The 20,927-nt window shown below is 35.2% G+C and overlaps 1 protein-coding gene across 3 annotated transcripts; it reads left to right on the plus strand.

Annotated features, from left to right (window-relative positions):
* The first annotated feature begins 7 nt into the window (after nucleotides 1-7).
* LOC137395224 (uncharacterized) lies at nucleotides 8-20,795 on the plus strand. 3 transcript variants are annotated; one of them, XM_068082069.1, is made up of 12 exons: nucleotides 8-303; nucleotides 1,936-2,033; nucleotides 2,867-2,937; nucleotides 5,891-6,037; nucleotides 6,773-6,913; nucleotides 7,688-7,803; nucleotides 13,122-13,245; nucleotides 14,507-14,680; nucleotides 18,112-18,165; nucleotides 18,394-18,480; nucleotides 19,660-19,744; nucleotides 20,594-20,795. In XM_068082069.1, exons 2-12 carry the CDS (start codon nucleotides 1,973-1,975, stop codon nucleotides 20,644-20,646), a joined length of 1,113 nt encoding a protein of 370 aa, XP_067938170.1. In that variant the 5' UTR covers nucleotides 8-303; nucleotides 1,936-1,972; the 3' UTR covers nucleotides 20,647-20,795. The 3 variants fall into 3 exon arrangements, with proteins under 3 accessions (XP_067938170.1, XP_067938169.1, XP_067938171.1); XM_068082068.1 differs by having other exon boundaries at nucleotides 8-213; XM_068082070.1 differs by having other exon boundaries at nucleotides 49-95; nucleotides 1,940-2,033.
* Nucleotides 20,796-20,927: the final 132 nt, after the last annotated feature.

Below are 20,927 nucleotides of genomic sequence, written 5' to 3' on the forward strand. Positions count from 1 at the left end.
CCCACGGCGAAAGATATGTACATTATATGTACAACATTATATGTACATGTATAAGCCATCCATTCCAGGCGAACTAAAGCATTAGCCAAATGCATGTAATACGGTAGCAATCGCAAGTTTTTGTCCTAAGCTACACATTTTTATTAGCACAATCGCAAATTCATTTAGTCCAAGTCTCTACCTAGTTGTAGAATGTAAAATTCATACAACAGCGTAAGTTAAAGTTTTACCCTACAATTGCGGTTATTAAATGAAAGACCTTTTTTCTTCGGATATTCGTAGAAAGGGAGGCAGTCATTCAAAGTACGTAGTTTTATTAAAAATCATCTAATGTTATTAAGTATCAAATACGCTTCACTTGATTATTCTGGTGTGGTTGCATCTCCCCCTAGTTTCTTGAGTTTGTACATTGGTTTGCAACCCAAGTTCCAGAACGTAACTTTTTTAAACGATTTAGGCGTGTTTGTACGATAGTTTAGTGAAAAACTGAGCTGAATAGAAAGTGATACTTATCAAATATATATTTAGCCATGAATGCATATGAGAAATAACGCACTTGCACTTTTTGCACTTTGCCCTCCAACGTCTATGATATGAAAATATCCACATGAAAATCTTTCATCATTTTTTTAAAGTGGCCAAGCGCCCATTTTTAGGTGTTTTAACTGCAACAGCTAATTTTATGTTTTAAATGCAACACTGATATTAAGCTACTGTCTGTTGTAACAAGCTTATTGAGCTGGCATATTTGTTGAAAGACATTACTTGAAAACTACTATCATGTTGTTATTAACATCCTTTAGCATCTAAATTCTAGTCTACTGTGGTTGGCTGTTAAAACTTTTTCAAGTTTTATTTTCACCAACAGCATACTATAATTTACATTAAGATTAAGAAGTAAACAGCAAAAAAGAAAATACACTAAAGGTGAAATTTCAATCAAAGGGACATTTGAGTTTTCACATTATAAACCTTTTTATAAGCCTTTGTGAAACACTAGGGTTTTAAATGCACGCTTTATAATAATCACTTTACTGACAATTAGTGTTTGCTAGAGAGTATTGTTGTTCAAAGATAAATGACGAAAATTAGCAACATCCAAAAAGTAAATTTTTGTGTTAATTGCATCATTAACTTGCATTCTTAAAAGTATTAAACCATCGCTTGTTTCCACAATTTGTAGCATTTGATACAATATATTGAATATTTGCATCGACGACTTTTCTCTTTTTTATGATCAATCTCACTGGTTTTTCACAAACCATGATTGCGGTAATTTTACAACAAGTGGATGGGGACTGCACATTTTCAACGTTCATTTACAATGATTTGCGTATTTTTTCTAAGCAGCGAAGTCTATTCTGCAAAGTAAAACTATTAACAAATATTTTGTACATCTACAATAAGGCAAAACAACAACATAGTTTTACTTTAAAAAGCGGATCTACCTGGTCGTCGTCTATCCTGTACGTAGGGGTCAAGGTTAGGATAAAAGATAACTTCTGACGGTACTCCAACTCGTGATATTTAGATTGGTAGACCGACACTGTAACACCTGCACCAATCCATTGCTTTTGTTTTTATGAACAATTGCGCAGCTATCCCACTTTCCATTTTGTTGATACATCTAACGATCTATTACAACAAACTATAATGTCGCGAAAGTTATATATATATAACACTATACAGAAGGCGTTTTTCTTATGCTGATGACCATGACTAATGCTACTGATCAATATTGGGCAGACTTGATGCTAAAAGTATATAGGCCTATATATCCTGTCAAATCAAAGGGTTTCAAGCTTTCTCAAAATTTGGTTCCTGCAGTAAAAAGATAATGGCATGTTTGTGCTTGTGAGAATGTCTATGGCTAAAATATTGTTGTAATGTTACACGCTGTAGCAGCTAATTGAAAGTACTGTATTTGTCTTACAGAGAGCGATAGTGAATTGTTTTCATTTGGTAAACATCAATGCCTCGTAAGAGCAAGTCAAAAGAGCACCAATTAACGAAAACTGCTAAAAAAAACCAAGGTGAGTAGCATTTACTTCAGCAACGATGAGAATGCTGGAATATGTGAGAAATGCTTTCTCCACCAACTTGCACCTGTTCCATAATTACGTCTAATTGAACGCCATGGCTTCAATTCTTCTTCTGCACTGCTGAACCAGTCGATATTAGCATCCAAACAATTTTTCTGTGGAGCAAAACTTTCACGTGCTGCATTTAGCACTAATGCAACGCGTAAAAGTTTTGCTCACAATAAACGTAACCTTTGGTCCAGAACTTGCGAACCGGTTTTTATATGCATGTCCCTGGAAGTATTAAGACCGCGTTAAACAAGCACCTACTATTAGCCTGAGATAGTAGTTATTGCTATGGCGTTCCTTTCCAATTTCCATCTACCATCGTAAATTTAAGCTGTTTTTTCATATATATGTAGGCTAATTCGAAGTAGAAAGACCGCGTTAAACAGAGAGCTACAACTAGCCTGAGACCGTTATTTATTATTTATTATTGGTGTTGCTTTCAAAGTTTTAACGAAAAAAATTGAAAGCTTTTGAGTTGGACAATGAGAGAATTAAGTTCATTAAATTAACTGTTATTGATATAAACGATTCATTATTAATACGATTTTGTGTACACTTTTCTACTGATCAGTTGATAATATGGGTTTGGAAAGATCAAATAATGTCAAAGTGGCAGTCAATTGGAAGTGGCGTTCAATTGGAGAATGGCGGTCTATTTTTCAACCCTTCTCTCATGGTGGTGGTGAATTGGAGGTGGCGTTCAATTAGAGGTTTTACGGTATGTATTTAGTCTAGTTGATTCAAGCTGTGATACTTTTTTTTACTTTGGTGTGCAGGTACCAAAAGCACAGATGGTAATAATGTAAAGGGTGACTCAAAGTTCACAGTAGAAGATGTCCTTAAAAAGGTAAGGCCGTTTATCAAACTATAGAGTTTACTGTTGCTTAATAAATAAACTAGGCTGCTCCAGCAAACAAATATTCTCTTTGGCAGTCATACTTCTTTTTTCCCTCTTTGCTCTATCTGCCATGAAGTTAAAATATGACTGGAAACTTAAAACATTCATAGGAAAGCTCATTCAACCTCGTTTGTTTTTTAGTATTTAGCTGGACATTTGTGGACTAGTTAACTAGCTTTGGAAATGAACAGTGGTGAAGGCTAGCATTACCTTCATTCTTGAGGAAAAGTGTGGACATCTTAACTGGTTTCACTGTCTGTCCTAGCTAACCGATTCTCAATTTACAGATGATAACATAGCTTAATCTTTTTAGAAATGCTCTTTAGGATAGTAAGACTCCCTTTGACCCCTTTTTTATTTTTTGACATTATTTGTAAATCATTGTTGTGAATGTGAGGCCACTCACCTAAAATTGCGAAGGAGGCTTTTAGTCATCTTATAATCTTACCATATCTAATCTTTGATGATCTCTTAACAGCAAAATAAAATTTTATGTAATTACGTATGTGACAAAAGTAACTTGCTCTATGATCATATAGATTTTCCTGACCAATAGTTTGTTTTGGAGTCAGTTATTGGAGTGTGTTTTTAGTTCAAAACATATGTATATTATATATTTAACCTTATTAAGTGCTGTTCAGAGCAGCGAAGGCCAAGTCGTATAAAACGCCTGACCTTTGTACAGCAGGTTGGGTTCAACTCCCGGAAAAGTCACTGATGGTGAAGGGGATGGTAACCGACCTATGTTGCTTTCTCTACCATACTAACAATGCAGACTAGTCTAACTAACTGAAGCTAAATGAGAGAACAAACTAAGCACTGTTAATGATACCAAACACATATAAACCTAATTAAATATGTTACCAAGTTTTTGAAAGGTTACCGCAATATCTTAAAACTAACCCATCGGATTATACATAAATAGACAGATTAATTCGGCCTTAAATCGAAATAAAAACTTGCCAAGCCTATTTTAATCAAAATTAAGACCGGCAAATGAAACGCCGATAAGGCGGTGCGACAGAGAGTAGAACTATTAAGTCATGCGCATTTCACGAAAAAAAGCGTGCACATTTCACCAGTCTGTCACATTGTGTAATTGCCGAAGGTTTCTGTAATTAACGTAGAAGTACTGAAAAGTTTGTTTCCTGTTTGCCTATTTCAAAGTAACTGACATTTTCGACACTTATGAGTACTCTGGTATTCCAACTGATGTCCAAAGCAGTGAAAGTAAAGGAAATGACGATGATATTTTTTCTAACGATTCTTATGAGATTATTACAATATTTAATAAGAATAATCATTCGATTTTATAAGATTTAATTATAAGAATAATTATTCGATTTTATAAGATTTAATTATAAGAATAAGCATTCGAATTTACAAGATACAGACAAACATGGATAACTCGCCCACGGATAGCTCGAACACATGGTTAATTCGAACGGTTTCTTTGGTCCGTTCCCACGTAATGACAAATTGCTATAGATAAATCGAACTCAACACTGTTAACTCGAACTGTTTTTGCCCAACGGCTACCGAAACGGTCGTTATCGCTTTAGAAAATCACTTTATTCCAAGCCATAGAGGTAAACCTCAACTGTTCGTAATTCATAAGCGTCGTTATTACCACCATCGGCAAAATATTTTTGTCAACGACTTTTCTAAAGGTTTGGTGAAATTTGATTTATACCAAACATCCGCTTAGCGAACGCCCTTCGGAAGCGAGGTAAAGTGAGGTAATCTTTGCATAAACTTCAAGAAAAATCGGCAAAATTGATCGTGGGTAAACGCTCAAAAGAAAAAGATGTCTTTTCTTTTGAGCATTTCAACAACGATCAAGTTTTGCCAATGTAAATCTAAAAGATGTCCTGGCAATAACATCACCTCAAACAACGAACCAATCTCAAGTGATAGAAAAATCTCTATACTTTTTGATAAAAACGTTTTAAACTTTACATTAGAAGCATTTAATTTGAAACAAGCCATTTGTGTTTTTGATTTGTATTATAGTTTGTATATGTACATGTATCTACTAATAAATAAGTAAATACATGGACTTGTGACAGTGCTCTGATAACTTGAACGCTCTGATAATTCGAACACTTTCGCTCGGTCCCTTGAAGTTCGAGTTATCCATGTTTGACTGTATATAGTATTACAAGTATATAGTGACCGATGTTGGGCAATATGTTACTGTTATTATTTTTTCTAAATAGTTTTGCTAAATAGGTTTTCTAAAAATCTATATAAATATCACAGCTTCTTGATATTGTTAGCTAATACATTTTGAAATGTGAACAAAATTGTGCATTGAGTTTCTATTATTACTGTATTACTATATTAATAATATTGGTTATTCTAATAATATCAGTGCATTTTACTTCTAATATTGCATTTCTTCTATTGCGGGGGAGAGATAAACATATAATCTTAACCTTTCGTTATTGCTGTTTGTTGTACATAATAACACCCAGTACATTACAGCTACCATTGCAGTTATCCTATTGCAGTGCCATTTGACTGCTAATATTGCATTTCTCAACTATCAGTACCCTTTTTTTTCCATTATCACTTTAGTCGTGGGCTGTATGACAGGGGAATTTCTAGTATTATTATTACTCATATTATTTGCTATTCATTTAGTTAGTTTGTTGTCATTTGTTATCAATGGTCAAATATTAAAAAATTTTCCAATCATAACTTTCGGCTACCTTTAAAGTAAATTTGTCATATCTTCAGTGTGTGTTCGTGTACATCTCTTTTCTGTTCTAGCCATAAGTAAGAAAATCTCTTTATGCAATGATTGTTTTATTCATCGTGAGACCCAAGCAATCGCTTTGTGCCATTTGCCATGGCGAGAGCAAATGAATTTATTAAAAATTAAGTTATCGTTTTGTAGGCGCAAGACAGCATTGATGTCTACGATTATGATATGGCTCAGAGATATTGTCAGAAGGCATTGGAAATAGACAATGACAATATTAAAGTTTTAGAGCTTACAGGGCATGTGATGATGGAAGTAGGCAATTTGGAAGGTGCTAAACAAGTGAGTTAATACGTGAGGAGCTGGACAGAATAGGATTTCAAATAAAGAGTTTGAATAGGAAATGTATTGAGCCGATATAAAGGGATTGGATACCTACAAAAAGACCTGGAAAGAATTCAGTAATATGTTGTATATATATATTTATAAGAAATATTAAGAAGAAAGTAAACTTGTAGTAATTGCGCTACAAATTTGTAGTGCAATTACTAACAGTTTACTTTTTTCTTAATAGTTTATCAAATATTTCATACTCCACTAATTATCTTTTAGGTTTTTAGTGTATCTTTTTATATGCTTTTGCACCTGTTTTTAGTTACTATATATATTATATATATAATAACTAAAAGCATGTATATATAACTAACATGTATATATATTATATATATATATATACATGTATATATACATGTATATATATTTCTAGTTTGTGTATATATATGTATATACTAGCAGCTGCTGTGCTGCCCGGGTATTAAAAATCAGCTTATAAACAATGAGAAGTAATGAGAGTTGTCCGTCACTTGCTATTAGCCTGGAACATTGCCAATGGAAAATGTCGGTAAGCTTGCTAATAAGCGCTAGGCTTCTGATGACGGTACGCCATGACATTGCGTCAGCGTTGTCCAGCTACAGCTATTCTAATAATAGCTATAGCTGGACATATCAAAGGACAGACTTTCACATTTATATATAAGATATATGTAGTGAACTCAGTAATATGGTGTATATATGTAGTGCTATGGACGATCAGTTGAACTCGTTCCCGATGTTGGTCATCTCAAGTATCTTTACCTTGGTCAGCTCCTGGATGGCCAAGACTCAGTAAACTGTTTCAGGAAAGCGATTCAAGTCATGCTCAACTCCCTTGAGGCTCAGGTACACAATCTATTATCCTCCAGTTATGCTTAAAGTAGGTTCTCATGCACCAACCCTGAAGGTTAGACATTACCATTAACTTACCCTAAAGGATGGTACAGCAGAACCGATACCATTAACTTACTATAAGGGATGGTACAATAAACCATTACCATCAACTTATTTGAAAGCCATTGCTTCAGTGACAAAATATATTTGCGTGAAAACAAAAGTGTTCTTGAAATGAAATACATTAGTTACCGTGTTCAATTCTTTAGGATCTCGGTAAACGATGAACTTACACAAAAGTTTAGAAGATTTATTTTATCAGAAAGTATCGGTATTTTTCTATCATTTGCTACTGTTTTTGATGTTTGAGGTGATCTGACTGCCAGGATATTTTAAGGTTAAAATTTTCAAGCATAAAACTTGATCGCTTTAAAAAACACTCAGACAAAAAATATGTACCCAAATGACGCCACTAGTGGCTATCATCGCTATAGTTGATATTGGCTATTGCATTCAAGCTGCAGCATTATACGTCTCTATTTGATTGGTCTCTTTGCAACTATAGACATTATAATCGCACTTCCTCTTGAGGTGAGAGTTTTAACTGCGATCAAGTTTTGTCGATTCTAATCTTGAAACATCCTGACAGTCAGATCAACTCAAACATCAAAAACAATCACAAGTGATAGAAAAATACTGATACTTTCTGATAAAATTTACGAAGATTTTGTGTACGTTTATCTTTAAGCATGAGTATGTATAAAAGTTTCATCTATATCTGTACAGGAAAACAAACCCATAGAAGGAGCTAGTAATGAGTCCCCATTGTCAGTGGAGGCCACCTACAAGGATGTGTCTTCAGCATACCTGTCAATAGCTGAACTCTACATGACAGATCTGTGGTGAGGTGCACTTAATGCCTGGCTACTCGCTTACGAGTAGTGTAGATATTGGTTGTGGCTACACACACTGACACTGCTAACTGATGTGTGGCGTTGACTGATAGATTGGTCTATGAGAATTGGTCTATGTTATGTGAAGGCCATGACGTTTTTGCGGGATATCATTATTTTTCCAGTATCATCATAGTATTTGTTGAGTTATTTGCATTGCTATACTTGGTCAAAAAACCGCTACATGTTGACAATGGCCACAGTCCAGTACCAAAATACTCTAAGATCATCCCATAAATTACTCTATAGGGAAAAGAGGATTTTAATACATTTAATTCTCAAAAAAATTATCTACACCATTTCATAAACAGTTCCAATATATGATTTGCTAGTTTATATATGCATTGGAGTGTGAATAATTCGGACTTGGATAATTCGAGTTTCTGCTCAATTCAAACATTTTCTAAGTCCCAGTCCCGCTATATCACTTACCAGTGTAAATAGTCTGACTACCCTAGGACACTTACAGTGGTGTGCATAAACTTGGAATCACATTGTTTTGTTCACTCTATATCGAATGGATCTTCCATTTGCTTTCTATTTTCCCGCCAATTATGATGCCATGCCAGATATTATACATCAATCTGATCAGCAGAAGATGTGCTTTCAAACAATGCATTGATTGATTTAACACAATCATTTCTGAGTGATTTATATTAATCCTATTAAACAGATTAGTAATTTTATCTGGTCTTGTACGTAATCTGGTTATAACAGGTTAGCACAAACCTTCCCAGCTGAGAAAGTTTACTGCTTGTCAAATTTCAAAGAAAGTGAAATATCCTAAATCCCATCATGATGGCATTTCAGTTATGCAATTTGCTGACTGTTGCATATTTAAAGCAGGACACTTGAAGTCTTATTCATTCTCAGTTTAACTTTGAACTCAGTTTGACTTTGAACTTTACCATGCCTAAAGTGTTATCTACAGAGAGAAGAGCCATCATTCTGCACCTTCACAAACAGCAAAAGACCCAAAGACAGATAGCTGCGAAAGTTGGTTGTTCTCAGAAGGCAGTCTACACAGCAATCAAGACTTGGACCTCCAATGGCAGTCTTAAACCCACCTACTCTGCTGGACGACCCAGGAAGACGACTATTCGTGAAGATCGGTACCTGGTACGAAGATCCCTCGCTGACAGACATCTGAACAGTACTCAACTTTGTAAGGAGATCAAGGACAACAGAGATATTGAGATTCACCCCAGTACAGTGCGAAGAAGACTGCTTGCAAATGGTTTGAAAGGCTGCAAGGCAAGGCGCAAGCCCTTAGTTTCTGAGAAACAGCGAAAGCGTCGTCTAGAGTGGGCTAAAGATAAACGGTTCTGGACAACAGCCCAATGGCAAAGGGTCTTGTTCAGTGATGAGTCAACATTTACCATCCAAAACCACTCTGGAAATTGTTATGTGAGGAGACGACCTGGAGAGGAGTACAGCCCGGCTTGTACGCTACCAACCATCAAGCACCCTACTGGAGTCATGGTATGGGGTTGCATGACAGCTTTTGGTGTGGGAAGACTCTCCATTTGTGAAGGCATGATGAATGGAGACAAATACATCAAGACCATGGAAGATGTCATGCTTCCAAGTGCTCGGAGCCTGTTCACCAGCAACGACCAACCCTGGTACTACCAGGATGACAATGCACCCTGCCACCGTGCCAAGAGAGTCAAGGAGTGGATGACCAGAAGTAATGTGAGGGTAATAGACTGGCCAGCACAAAGCCCTGACCTGAATCCCATTGAAAATCTTTGGCAGCGTATTGGTGTGATAGTCAGCAAAGATAAACCAAAGACAAAACGGGAGCTCATAGAGAAGATTATTCATGCTTGGTATCACATCATCACTCCTGAAGAGCTCAGAAAGTTGGTAAACAACATGCCTCGACGGTGTCAGATGGTGATCAAGAACAAGGACTGGCCAATAAAATACTAATGCTCAGCTCAAGACACCTTACCAGTCCTTCTGAAGACCAACAATAACCCAACGGCCCTTTTCAGGGCCACCAATTTGTATAAAAGAGTTTGTTTGTATCCTATTTTATCAATTTTCACTAACAACATTCATAGCCTGCAATAAGTCTGCCTTTCGGTAGATCCACCCCAGCGATAAAAATCTGAGAATATTTTCGAATATTTGGCATCATCTTGTTCTTCAGAATTTTCCCTTTCAAATGATATATATATTGATGGGGTTGAGGCACTTAACTCCAAAGAATTTCTTAGACAACAGCATATAAACATACATATTTGAAGATTTAACTGGTGATTCCAAGTTTATACACACCACTGTATGTATTCGCGGCATCTAACTTTCGCGTTTTCGCGGTGTCATCCTCTCGCCAAAGTTTCATGTGCGAAACTAAACTATCATAACAAACGAGCAAAAAAGCGAAACTAAATAGCTTTGTTCATTGATACTGTAGAATGGAATTTTATAACGACATTTATTTTAACGTTTTTAACGACCACTATAGCATCGTTAAAATATAAACCAACAAAATAATTTGACTGTCAAAATTTATTACGTTATTATTTTGCAATTAATTATGATTATTTTCCCATTAAGAATGATTTATAATGATAGGAATTTGATGTCAATGCACATGCATTAGTAGCGTTATCGTTTGCTGGGGCCATCAATCAATGCAGTGAGCACCGTGTGTTGAAAGAAAATAAGACACACTGACACTCGCAGTACTACACAAGCAGCATGGCTCTGGAAAGGTTTGGATTCACCACTGACACCTCTTCAATAACTTGTAATTTTTTGAGATTTGTTTTGTTTTAAGTGATGTGACTGACGAGACGTTTTTAAATTAAAATAGGCAAAACATGACCGCAGTAAAACGCTCAGAAAAAAGACATTTTTTTCTTTTGAGCGTTTTAACAAAGATCAATTTTGCGGATTTTATTTTAAGTTCATTCGGAGGCTTTTACGCTTTCGATGGGACATGGCCAAGCGAGTGTTTGATAAAACTTAATCTTCTGCAAACCTTTATAAAAGTCGTTAACAAAAATATTTTGCCTCTGATGATGATAATAATGCTGCCTAAGAACTACTAGAAGTTGATGTTTGTCTTTATGGCTTGGAATGAAGTGATATTCTACAGCGATAAAAACCGCGTCCATGGCCGTTGGGCAAATAACTTTTCGAATAAATGATGTTGAGGTCGAGTTATCTGATGGAATTTATCATTGCGTTGGAACTGACCAAACAAATCCGTCTGAGTTGACCTTGTGTTTGAGATGAAATGTTACATTTTATCTGAGGGCGAGTTATCCGAGTTAGACTGTACTTACCGTAAAAAATTCCCAAAAAGTTGGGGTGGCTCAGCTGGCCAGCTGCCCCAGTGAAAACGGGCCTGTTGATAGTCCAAGAAACAAATGGCAGCAAGCGATCAAATTGCATTATCGACCTTGCCCACACCATTCTACCTGCGGTTCACAATTACAAACTAGTCGCAAATTGAATTTTTTTTTATCGGTGAACTGAACCTGAGAAATCTAATTATGTTTATTCCACTGCATTTATTTTCACATCACTATATTTTCGCACTCATCAGAGCTGCGAAATTAAGTTGCTTCGAAATTTTACTCTGAGCTACTCACGAAACTAAATACTAGCGAAATATAAGTGTCCTAGGGTAATTCAAATCAACTTTGGCTAATTCAAATCAACTTTGGCTAATTCAAACTAAAAGATAGTAAGTGTGAAAATGAACAGAGCTGAGTAGATTCATATTAGTCGTAATCATAGAATCAAGTGCAACTGTTGTGACATATATTCCTTGGTGATCGTGATTGATGCGTCGATTTAATAGGTAAAGCTCCAGATTGGCAGCTAACACACGACCTTGATAGAGCAAGTTGCGCCACTGGTAAAATTGTCTCTATTCTGTCAACTTGAATAAATTTGAAAAAGACTCGCGGAAAAAGATTATATGCTATGACTATGCATCAAAGTTCAGCAATTGTGAACATTTATTTTGGATACAGAAGTGAACAATCAAAGGCTAATCACACAATCACAGTTTCACATCACAGTCACATCACAGTTTCACAGTCACATCACAGTCACATCACAGTCACATCACAGTCACATCACAGTCACATCACAGTCACATCACAGTCACATCACAGTCACATCACAGTCACATCACAGTTTCAAGCTTTATTCAGAGCTTTTTCTACTTTTGCAAACTTGTCTTCAAAATTAAAACAATTACAAAACGAAAACTTACCAGAATAAGATGGATATTATTGATGAAATTCAATGAGGAGTAAAACCAAGTGAGATAGCAAAAGGAAAAAAACTTTCTAAATCTACTGTATCAACGTAAATTAAGAACAAAGATAAGATTATTTCTGCTAGTCAAGATTTTTCTTGACTTGAGCAATATCAGCAGATAACCGAAGTTGAAAATAACGTACAGCGTTAAGTTCCGAAACAAACTATGAGAAAACAATTCACAAACTCTTCCGTTTAATAAGTCTGTGTCTGTAAATCTTTTGTACATGTACTGTACATTGAAATAAACATATATGATCAATAAAATACATACCTACTTTATTAGTGATACCTGAATAGTGTTTCTATTCTTGAGTAAATCACTAACACTTGGATTAAAAACATAATATTCATTTTTACATGAACAAGTATAGGATGCACTGAGAACTCACAGGTTTTAACAGACCATCAGTAGCACGTTATTTATCTAATGTAAATTACTATACATAGCACAGTTCTTATAGTTCAAACTCTGGTTTATTCAAACTAATTGACTTGGTCCCTCCGAGTTTGAATTATGCAGACTCCACTGTAGTTTTTTGTTTGTACGACTGACACAAGACAGAATATCCTTGTCTATCATAAATTGATGTTTGTATGAAGCTCTGTGTTCATCATTATTTTAAGGCCAATCTTGGATGCAACTAATACGTGTTGAAAATGAGTAGAATTGAGTTGAGATCATTGTAATAAATTAGTCAATCACAGATGCAATGGCTTTATCTCTGTCAATGTAGATCAGTGTTCATCCTGAAACAACGCATCGATAATAAGTTGTTGACGAGTCACCAATGCGTTGGCTACACAAAACACACATTTCATCGCTGTGTAGCAAAGCCTTTACACATGTTTTGTCTGTTATCAGTGTAAGCAATCTTACATCGCATTTTGCAGGCCTTCATTTTTTGCTCCCATACCTACAGAAATTTACCCATAGCATTTTTTTCAGTTCGAAGTATGTTTGTTCACTGTTACAGTGATGAGTCGGATGCAGAAGATGTTTGTGTTGCAAATATTAAAAAAGCCATAGAACACGATGAGACAAATCCTGAAGGATATCAGGTGCTAGCGGACTATCATCTGGTCAAAGGAGAGATAGAGGTGAGAAATAGATCAGCTTCGATGGCTAGCTCTGAACACTACATTTATTTGCCTACAGACGATCTGCTACAGCTAACTACATGAAATATAGAGATCTTTAAAATATTTGCGCTTAATCCTCAATGCTCAACGTGACTTCACTTGAAATTTGGATTTGTCTCACTATTCTCATATACAGCTAAAGTCAAATTTAGGTAAGCACACTTATATCAAATCTGATCTGGAAACTAATTTTCTGTATAACATTAGCCATGTAAGATCGTTTTGTAAAGGTTTAATTACTACTAGGTTTATCTGTCAATGTTAAACTTAAGATGCTAACATGTCCTTGATGTACGTGTCCTTCATACACAAGCTGTATGAAGGACACGCACACTGTAGTTCCTATGCTCATTGTTCTGTTTTGAGTATAATTTTTCTCAGAGTTGAAAACAACTTGAATATGATAGCTTACATGTAGTTTAAAGAAAATGTCCAAGGATTTTTTTCGAGTCAACATCGATGCTATTTCTTTAGCTAATAATGTGACAACGTGTAAAGGTACGGCCACACGTAACGAATTGTTTGTTAAATCTGACCGTAATCACAAAATGAATGAATAATTTGTGACATGTGGCCGTACATTCAATGTACTTTATGTACATTCAACATTAAGTTATGTTGAATGTTGAGAACTTATGTTGAATTGTACTCGTACTTATGTTGTGTGTCGTGGTATGTGTCTTGGACTATACCAACTGCGAAAGCTGCTAGAATCGTGTTCGCTAAAATAAAAATTGTTTAGCCAATTGAAAGCCTTTCGTCGACGAATTCGGTGTGCATGCACAGCTCAAATAATTCAGTGATATAAATAAATCGGTGAATTTCGTGAACTCGGTCAGATTAACGAATAATTCTTTGTGTGGCCATACCTTTACCATTTACTGGAAGCTATTTGAATATTGCTATGTTTTTTTGAATACCAAATTTGATGATACTGGTTGCAATCAGAATACAGTTGTTTTGAAGGAGTTAATAAAACAAAATCTATTACATCTTGAGTAAATCGTTTATAAGGAATTTTTATTAAAATTTAGATTATTATAAAAAGTAAGAAGCACGTTTCTACTTTTCTGCTCAGGAAAGTAAGATGCATTTTTAATTAGAATATTAGTAAGCTACAAAAGCCTACAATTTGTAGGATTTTTAAATAGCAGTACAAAGCATTAAATGATTGTTTACGCTTATGATTTTTATGTTTTTCATGTATCTGCTTTTTTAGGAAGCAAAAGTTCAAATACTAAAAAGCATATCTCTATGGCTAGCCTCAGCTCAATCATTGTTATCAGATGACGCAGAGGGTCAGGCGGTGAGCGACCCAGTTGATTGTGTGCCGATCTCTCCTGATGCACAGCTAAAGGCTGCCAAAACCCTTATAGAGGTTGCTGAGTACAGTGTAGGTTTTATTAGTCACCAATATTAAGCTCGGTGTTGCCTAGAAGTGTGTAGTGGTGAATGTGATTCCGCGACGCGTGTGTAGACTTCACAAATTGCTACACCGCTTTCAAGACAACAATCTATGTACACGATTGTACACGTTCATATTTATATATACAAATAAGGTATATATTTAAATGAATATATATATTTATATATACTATGTGAATGCCCGGCGTTGCCCAGGTAATGAAAGTTTTTGCGCAGAAAATTTATTTTTATTTAACATATAACAAGAGTTACCATTCTAACTTTCAAACTACATGTCATGAGACAAATATCCTGTGCAGGTCAAATAAATTAAGAAACCAAATAAACTATAAAAGTGTTTAAATGTGAAATGCTTAGAAAGTAATAGCTAAATAAAGTCTTTTTTGCTACGATTACAATAAAAGATGATTTGGGAAGGATACAATTAATATGAATTGAGAAAACAAAAAAAAATCCTGAATATGTTGGATTAATAAAAAAACGTCGTGCATAAAAGTTTGTGTGTATAAAAAAGGTTACTGTTCCACCAGAAGCCATCTATCAAAGCTTTGAATACGGAGACACTCCTACTTTACGGAGGCTCTTCCCTTGAAGACAATGCAATTGTTCGCGCGGGAAAAATTGTCCTTGACCCCAGATATATTAATTGAACCTTACGAAAAATATTTCTTAACAGAGGTGTCGTAACGCATGGCCGCATCGGTAAAATAATTAGCGTGCGCTAAAGCTATATCTATAGCCGGAATGCAGACAGACGACAAACATACTTTGAGAAATATATACAGTCAAACATGGATAACTCGAACTTCAAGGGACCGAGCAAAAGTGTTCGAATTATCAGAGCATTCAAGTTATCAGAGCACTGTCACAAGTCCATATATTTACTTATTTATTAGTAGATACATGTACATATACAAACTATAATATAAATCAAAAGCACAAATGGCTTGTTTCAAATTAAATGCTTCTAATGTAAAGTTTAAAACGTTTTCATGAAAAAGTATAGAGATTTTTCTATCACTTGAGATTGGTTTGTTGTTTGAGGTGATGTTATTGCCAGGACGTTTTTCAGATTGACATTGGCAAAACTTGATCGTTGTTGAAATGCTCAAAAGAAAAGACATTTTTTTCTTTTGGGGTTTTACCCACGATCAATTTTGCCGTTTTTTCTTGAAGTTTATGCAGATTACCTTACTTTACCTGGGATTCGTTAAGAGCAACACTCCGAGGCAGTTCAATTAGAAGTTTTACGAGGTTTTACGGTACATTCTATATCACTCACGCTTTTTTAATAGATACTTATTGAATGTACACACGTATTCTGTGTTTAGGTCAAACGATGAATAGTTTTTTGTAGCTCAGACAACGTATACGTTTAATTACAACATTTTTTAAGACGTTTTAAACATTCAACATTCCGACGTTGATTCAACACGGAATCAACGTCGGAAAACTATTCATCACGGGCTAGCCGAGTCACGCACTCAAGGATTTTCGCCACGCACATACAAAACAACATGCGATTTTTGTTTTGTATGTGCGTGGCGAAAATTCTTGCGAGCGTGACCCGGCTAGCCCGTGCTATTCATCGTATCGCAGTATAAATCAAATTTCACCAAACTTTTAGAAAAGTCGTTGACAAAAATATTTTGCCGATGGTGGTAATAACGACGCTTATGAATTACGAAAAGATGAAGTTTACCTCTATGGCTTTGAATAAAGTGATTTTCTAAAGCGAAAACAACCGTTTCGGTAGCTGTTGGGCAAAAAAACAGTTCGAATTAACAGTGTTGAGTTCGAGTTATCTATAGCAATTTATCATTACGTGGGAACGGACCAAAGGAAATGTTCGAATTAACCATGTGTTCGAGCTATCCGTGGACGAGTTATCCATGTTTGACTGTATATATATATATATATATATATATATATATATAGATATGCATTTGTATATATATATAGGAATATACAGATAAAAGTATGCAACAAGCAACTGTGGTACGAAACTGCCAGGTGGTTCGCTGTCTTAGCTCATCAGCGCTTCTTATATACACTTCTTAGATGATAAGCTCCGCCCTTTGTTAAGAGGCCGACTCTGCGGCCTTAGAGAAGGTTATACTTCCAGTCGAACCGATGGCCAGCTGGATCTCTTCGTGGTTCGGGTCATCTTGGAGGGGTCGGGCTGATCTCTTTGAGTTCTCTCAGCAGTCTCTCCAAGTTGGCTCTTCTCGGCCTTGTGCTTATTGAGCTGCTGCCACACTTTGTAAGACCCACAATCGGGATTATATAGCTGACATTAAAACAAAAGCCGATGAAACAAGATACATGTACACAGGCTTTAGAAAGCAATCTTCTTGAATTGTAAAAGTCTGTTCTAATACAACCCTAAACGATGTAGCATAACGATAATATGCACCAACATGAATCGGATCACAATATTATGGTTAATATATTATCAACATACAGTCAAACATGGATAACTCGCCCACGGATAGCTCGAACACATGGTTAACTCGAACGGTTTCTTTGGTTCGTTCCCACGTAATGATAAATTGCTATAGATAACTCGAACTCAACTCTGTTAACTTGAACAGTTCTTTGCCCAATGGCTACCGAAACGGTTATACCTTTAGAAAATCACTTTATTTCAAGCCATAGAGGTAAACCTCAACTTTTCGTAATTCATAAGCGTCTTTATTACCACCATCGGCAAAATATTTTTGTCAACGACCTTTCTACAGTAAAGGTTCGGTGAAATTTGATTTTTAACAAACATCCGCTTAGCGATCGCCCTTCGGAAGCAAGGTAAAGTGAGGTAATCTTTGCATAAACTTCAAGAAAACTCGGCAAAATTGATCGTGGGTAAAACGCTCAAAAGAAAAAGATGTCTTTTCTTTTGAGCATTCCAACAACGATCAAGTTTTGCCAATGTCAATCTAAAAAACGTCATGGCAATAACATCACCTCAAACAACAAACCAATCTCAAGGGATAGAAAAATCTCTATACTTTTTGATAAAATTGTTTTAAACTTTACATTAGAAGCATTTAATTTGAAACAAGCCATTTGTGCTTTTGATTTATATTATAGTTTGTATATATACATGTATCTACTAATAAATAAGTAAATACATGGACCTGTGACAGTGCTCTGATAACTGAACGCTCTGATAATTCGAACACCTTCACTCGGTCCCTGAAGTTCGAGTTATCCATGTGTGACTGTATATATTTACTGTAAATTACTTTTAATTATAGTGTCCAAAATATTGTTATGGTTAATATATTATTTATATATATTGTATACTTACTCTAAATTACTTTTTAATTAGAGTGTTTAAAATATTGTGACTTGAGGCAAGCCGTGAAGTAGTATTAGGACTCCCTGTTTCTATTTTAGAATGCTACAGATGTACTAGAGCTTCTATTGGACCAAGATGATTCCATAGTTGATGTAAGTTGAACAATATCCCAAATTCAATGATATTTAATGTCTACCATATTTCCTGTGATTAGGATAAGATGATGATCAGGAGATCACCAGATGGTGACCAAATGACTAGATGATTGTAACTGCAGTCTCCCGTCTAACACCATTTCTTTTTTTACCTTTCATTCGACGCTGTCCTGCTGCCACATATTTGGGTTAGCCATTTCATTCTTTTGTTGGATGGAATTTCAGGCTTGGTATCTGCTAGGCTGGGCTAACTATCTTCAGGGAGACGAGTACAAGCTTACAGCTAAATATTATTTGGAGCGGTGCCAAGAAGTAAGATTACATATGGATTCCATTTATGAATCACTAGTTCAATTCAACACCAAATGTTCCTGTTTGTTATTTGCACTTTTCATGTTCAAGTCCAAAATTGGAGTGTAACTAGTGCGGGTATTCAAAATTATGCAAATTTTCTGAAGAAGTTAGACTCTCTAAAAATTGTACATGTACGCATAAAAGGTTATACAAGAATAAATAAAAAACTTTGGTGAAAGCTGCTTTGAAATCAGTCATTATCAAAGCAATAACTAAATCCTAAATCTTTCAAGTAATCCTCGATCACAAAAAACATGGATGGTACGGAGAATGACTTGCTTCGGGATGACCATTACGACGAAGTAAAAATTACAAGTATTATTTCTGATGAAGGGAACTGTACAACAATTTACTGTTTGAGGCTCAGCTTTGTCAGATATTTTAAGATAGAGATTTAGAGTTCTGTAGATGAGTAGTTAAATCCATTTTTGATTGAGTTTCTAGAGTTTTTGTGTAATTTAATCTCCCAATTTTATATCAAAATTGTGCTGATACTCGGTATGTTTAAATTCTTCAAATTTCACATGATTTATAGTATAGGACTTGTTTGTTGTAAATCAAAATAGAAATCTTTGGCGTTGAATATTTATATGTATTATAACCATAAACCTTGTCACATTCAAATTCGTTTTATATATGAGGAGAGAAGTTAAAAATTCAAAGTTGCGACTTTCCGCCGGCGCTGCTAATACACAGACATACATGATGTATAATGAAAATAACACAATAAATATAAAACAATATGTAACCTAACAATACTAGTGAGACAATGCTAGTATAAGTAGTTAATTAGCCAACTCTTACATCTGGATGTTAAAGTAGTAATTCTCATATTATGGAAATATGTAAGATACTATATTAATAATAATAGTAATGATACAGGTTACCTATTATCTGATCATTTGCACTCAAATTTTAGAGTCGTCTGACTATTTGAAGATTGTTTAGCCGACCTTATAACTATTATTTTCTCATACGTTTCTTTTTTATCAACTTTCTACTGTTTAATCCAGTTGGAATCGGCATTTTACAAAATGATAATTCAAACCCTTCTAGTGAACAAAACAGAGCATTAGAATAACTCACTGCAGTAAGGGACTACAGTTCTTACATTCTGTAATATTTTCATGACATTAGGTCTCAGAAAAACACAATTATGAAGATGAAGATGTCCTTGCTCACGTCACAGAGCTGCTTCAGGAGCTCAGCTCGATAACAGAAGGTAGGTTTATAAGACTTGTTGCCTTCGCCTCTGGGGCAAGTTAGCACATGTCCAAGGAGAACTGTGTGTCGTAGTAGCTCATCCGGTGTCTAGTGAAACATTTCTCCGAAGGATAGTGGTTTCTATTACTATGAACAGTTAACTATACTAAGCAATCATGAAAGGCTGGCTACTACCATTATGATCTCAAGTGATTAAAGTGATTTTCTTTCTAGTATATTTACTTTTAATTTGAAACATTCTTTATTTCTTGTAGTGTTTTTTTCACTAACAATTATACTTGTCTGTCAGACGCCTACCAGTACAGGGAACGGGCTTATATATGTTCTATTATCTGGTTTGGGATGTATGGATGGTTACAATGAATAGAGTGTTCGTCAGTTGAGATTCGCTTTATTCGTTCAATTCGTTTAATTGTGCCAATTGTTAGGAGATGTGCTCCAAATACTAGTACAACTTGCCCCAGTTTAAGTAGGTGAGATATTAATGACTAGCTGTTGTGAATCATATAGCATTTGTTAATTCGGATGTTCCTTTTGATGATGAAAAGTTGCACACTCTCAAGTGATCCTCACAAACTAGCTAAAGAACATTATTAGAAAATAAACTGTTCATATTAGCTAAAATCATAAATAATCTCACAGCTTTTGATGAAAAAGCTAAGCTTGTTAGTTTAAGGAGAGATAATACTATTGCTTGTAGCAAATCTGAAACAATATATCGGGGCTTAAATACCAGGTTACAACACTATCACTTATCGACAACACCAAGTCTATTTAGGCTGTATATCTGCTCATCTTATTGTCCCTCATCATGACTTCTAACAGTGTCATCATTTCTTGTTAACAGACCCAGCATCAGACCCAGAGAGTGATGGGGTGGAGGATATGGAAGCAGACTGATGTTACAGAGTTATTAGTCATTATAATAAAACAATCGCATTATTTATATACAGTGTGTTGTGGTCCATGTTTCAGGATATACGATAAATGGTTTGTTCTTCTCTGCGCGCAAGTAATTTATTTGTAATAAAATTCTTTGCAGGCTGAAAGTTCTAATCACATTATTCTAATGCTAAAAATATAATGCGTATAAGTGTGATCCTGGTAAACATGTTGTCCGAATAAGTGAATGTTTGGAAAATTACTTAAACAATTATGAAATGATATTTTCACAACCAGTA

The sequence above is a fragment of the Watersipora subatra genome, chromosome 4 (assembly GCF_963576615.1).
Source record: "Watersipora subatra chromosome 4, tzWatSuba1.1, whole genome shotgun sequence".
Taxonomy (NCBI): Eukaryota; Metazoa; Bryozoa; class Gymnolaemata; order Cheilostomatida; family Watersiporidae; genus Watersipora; species Watersipora subatra.

Bases quoted from the DNA above. Each gene is read 5' to 3' on its own strand.
- LOC137395224 (XM_068082069.1), top strand. From the start codon at position 1,973: ATGCCTCGTAAGAGCAAGTCAAAAGAGCACCAATTAACGAAAACTGCT. The intron at 13,246-14,506 runs GTGAGAAATAGA...CTGCTTTTTTAG, and splicing joins TGGTCAAAGGAGAGATAGAG to GAAGCAAAAGTTCAAATACT. The intron at 18,481-19,659 runs GTAAGATTACAT...TCATGACATTAG, and splicing joins ATTTGGAGCGGTGCCAAGAA to GTCTCAGAAAAACACAATTA.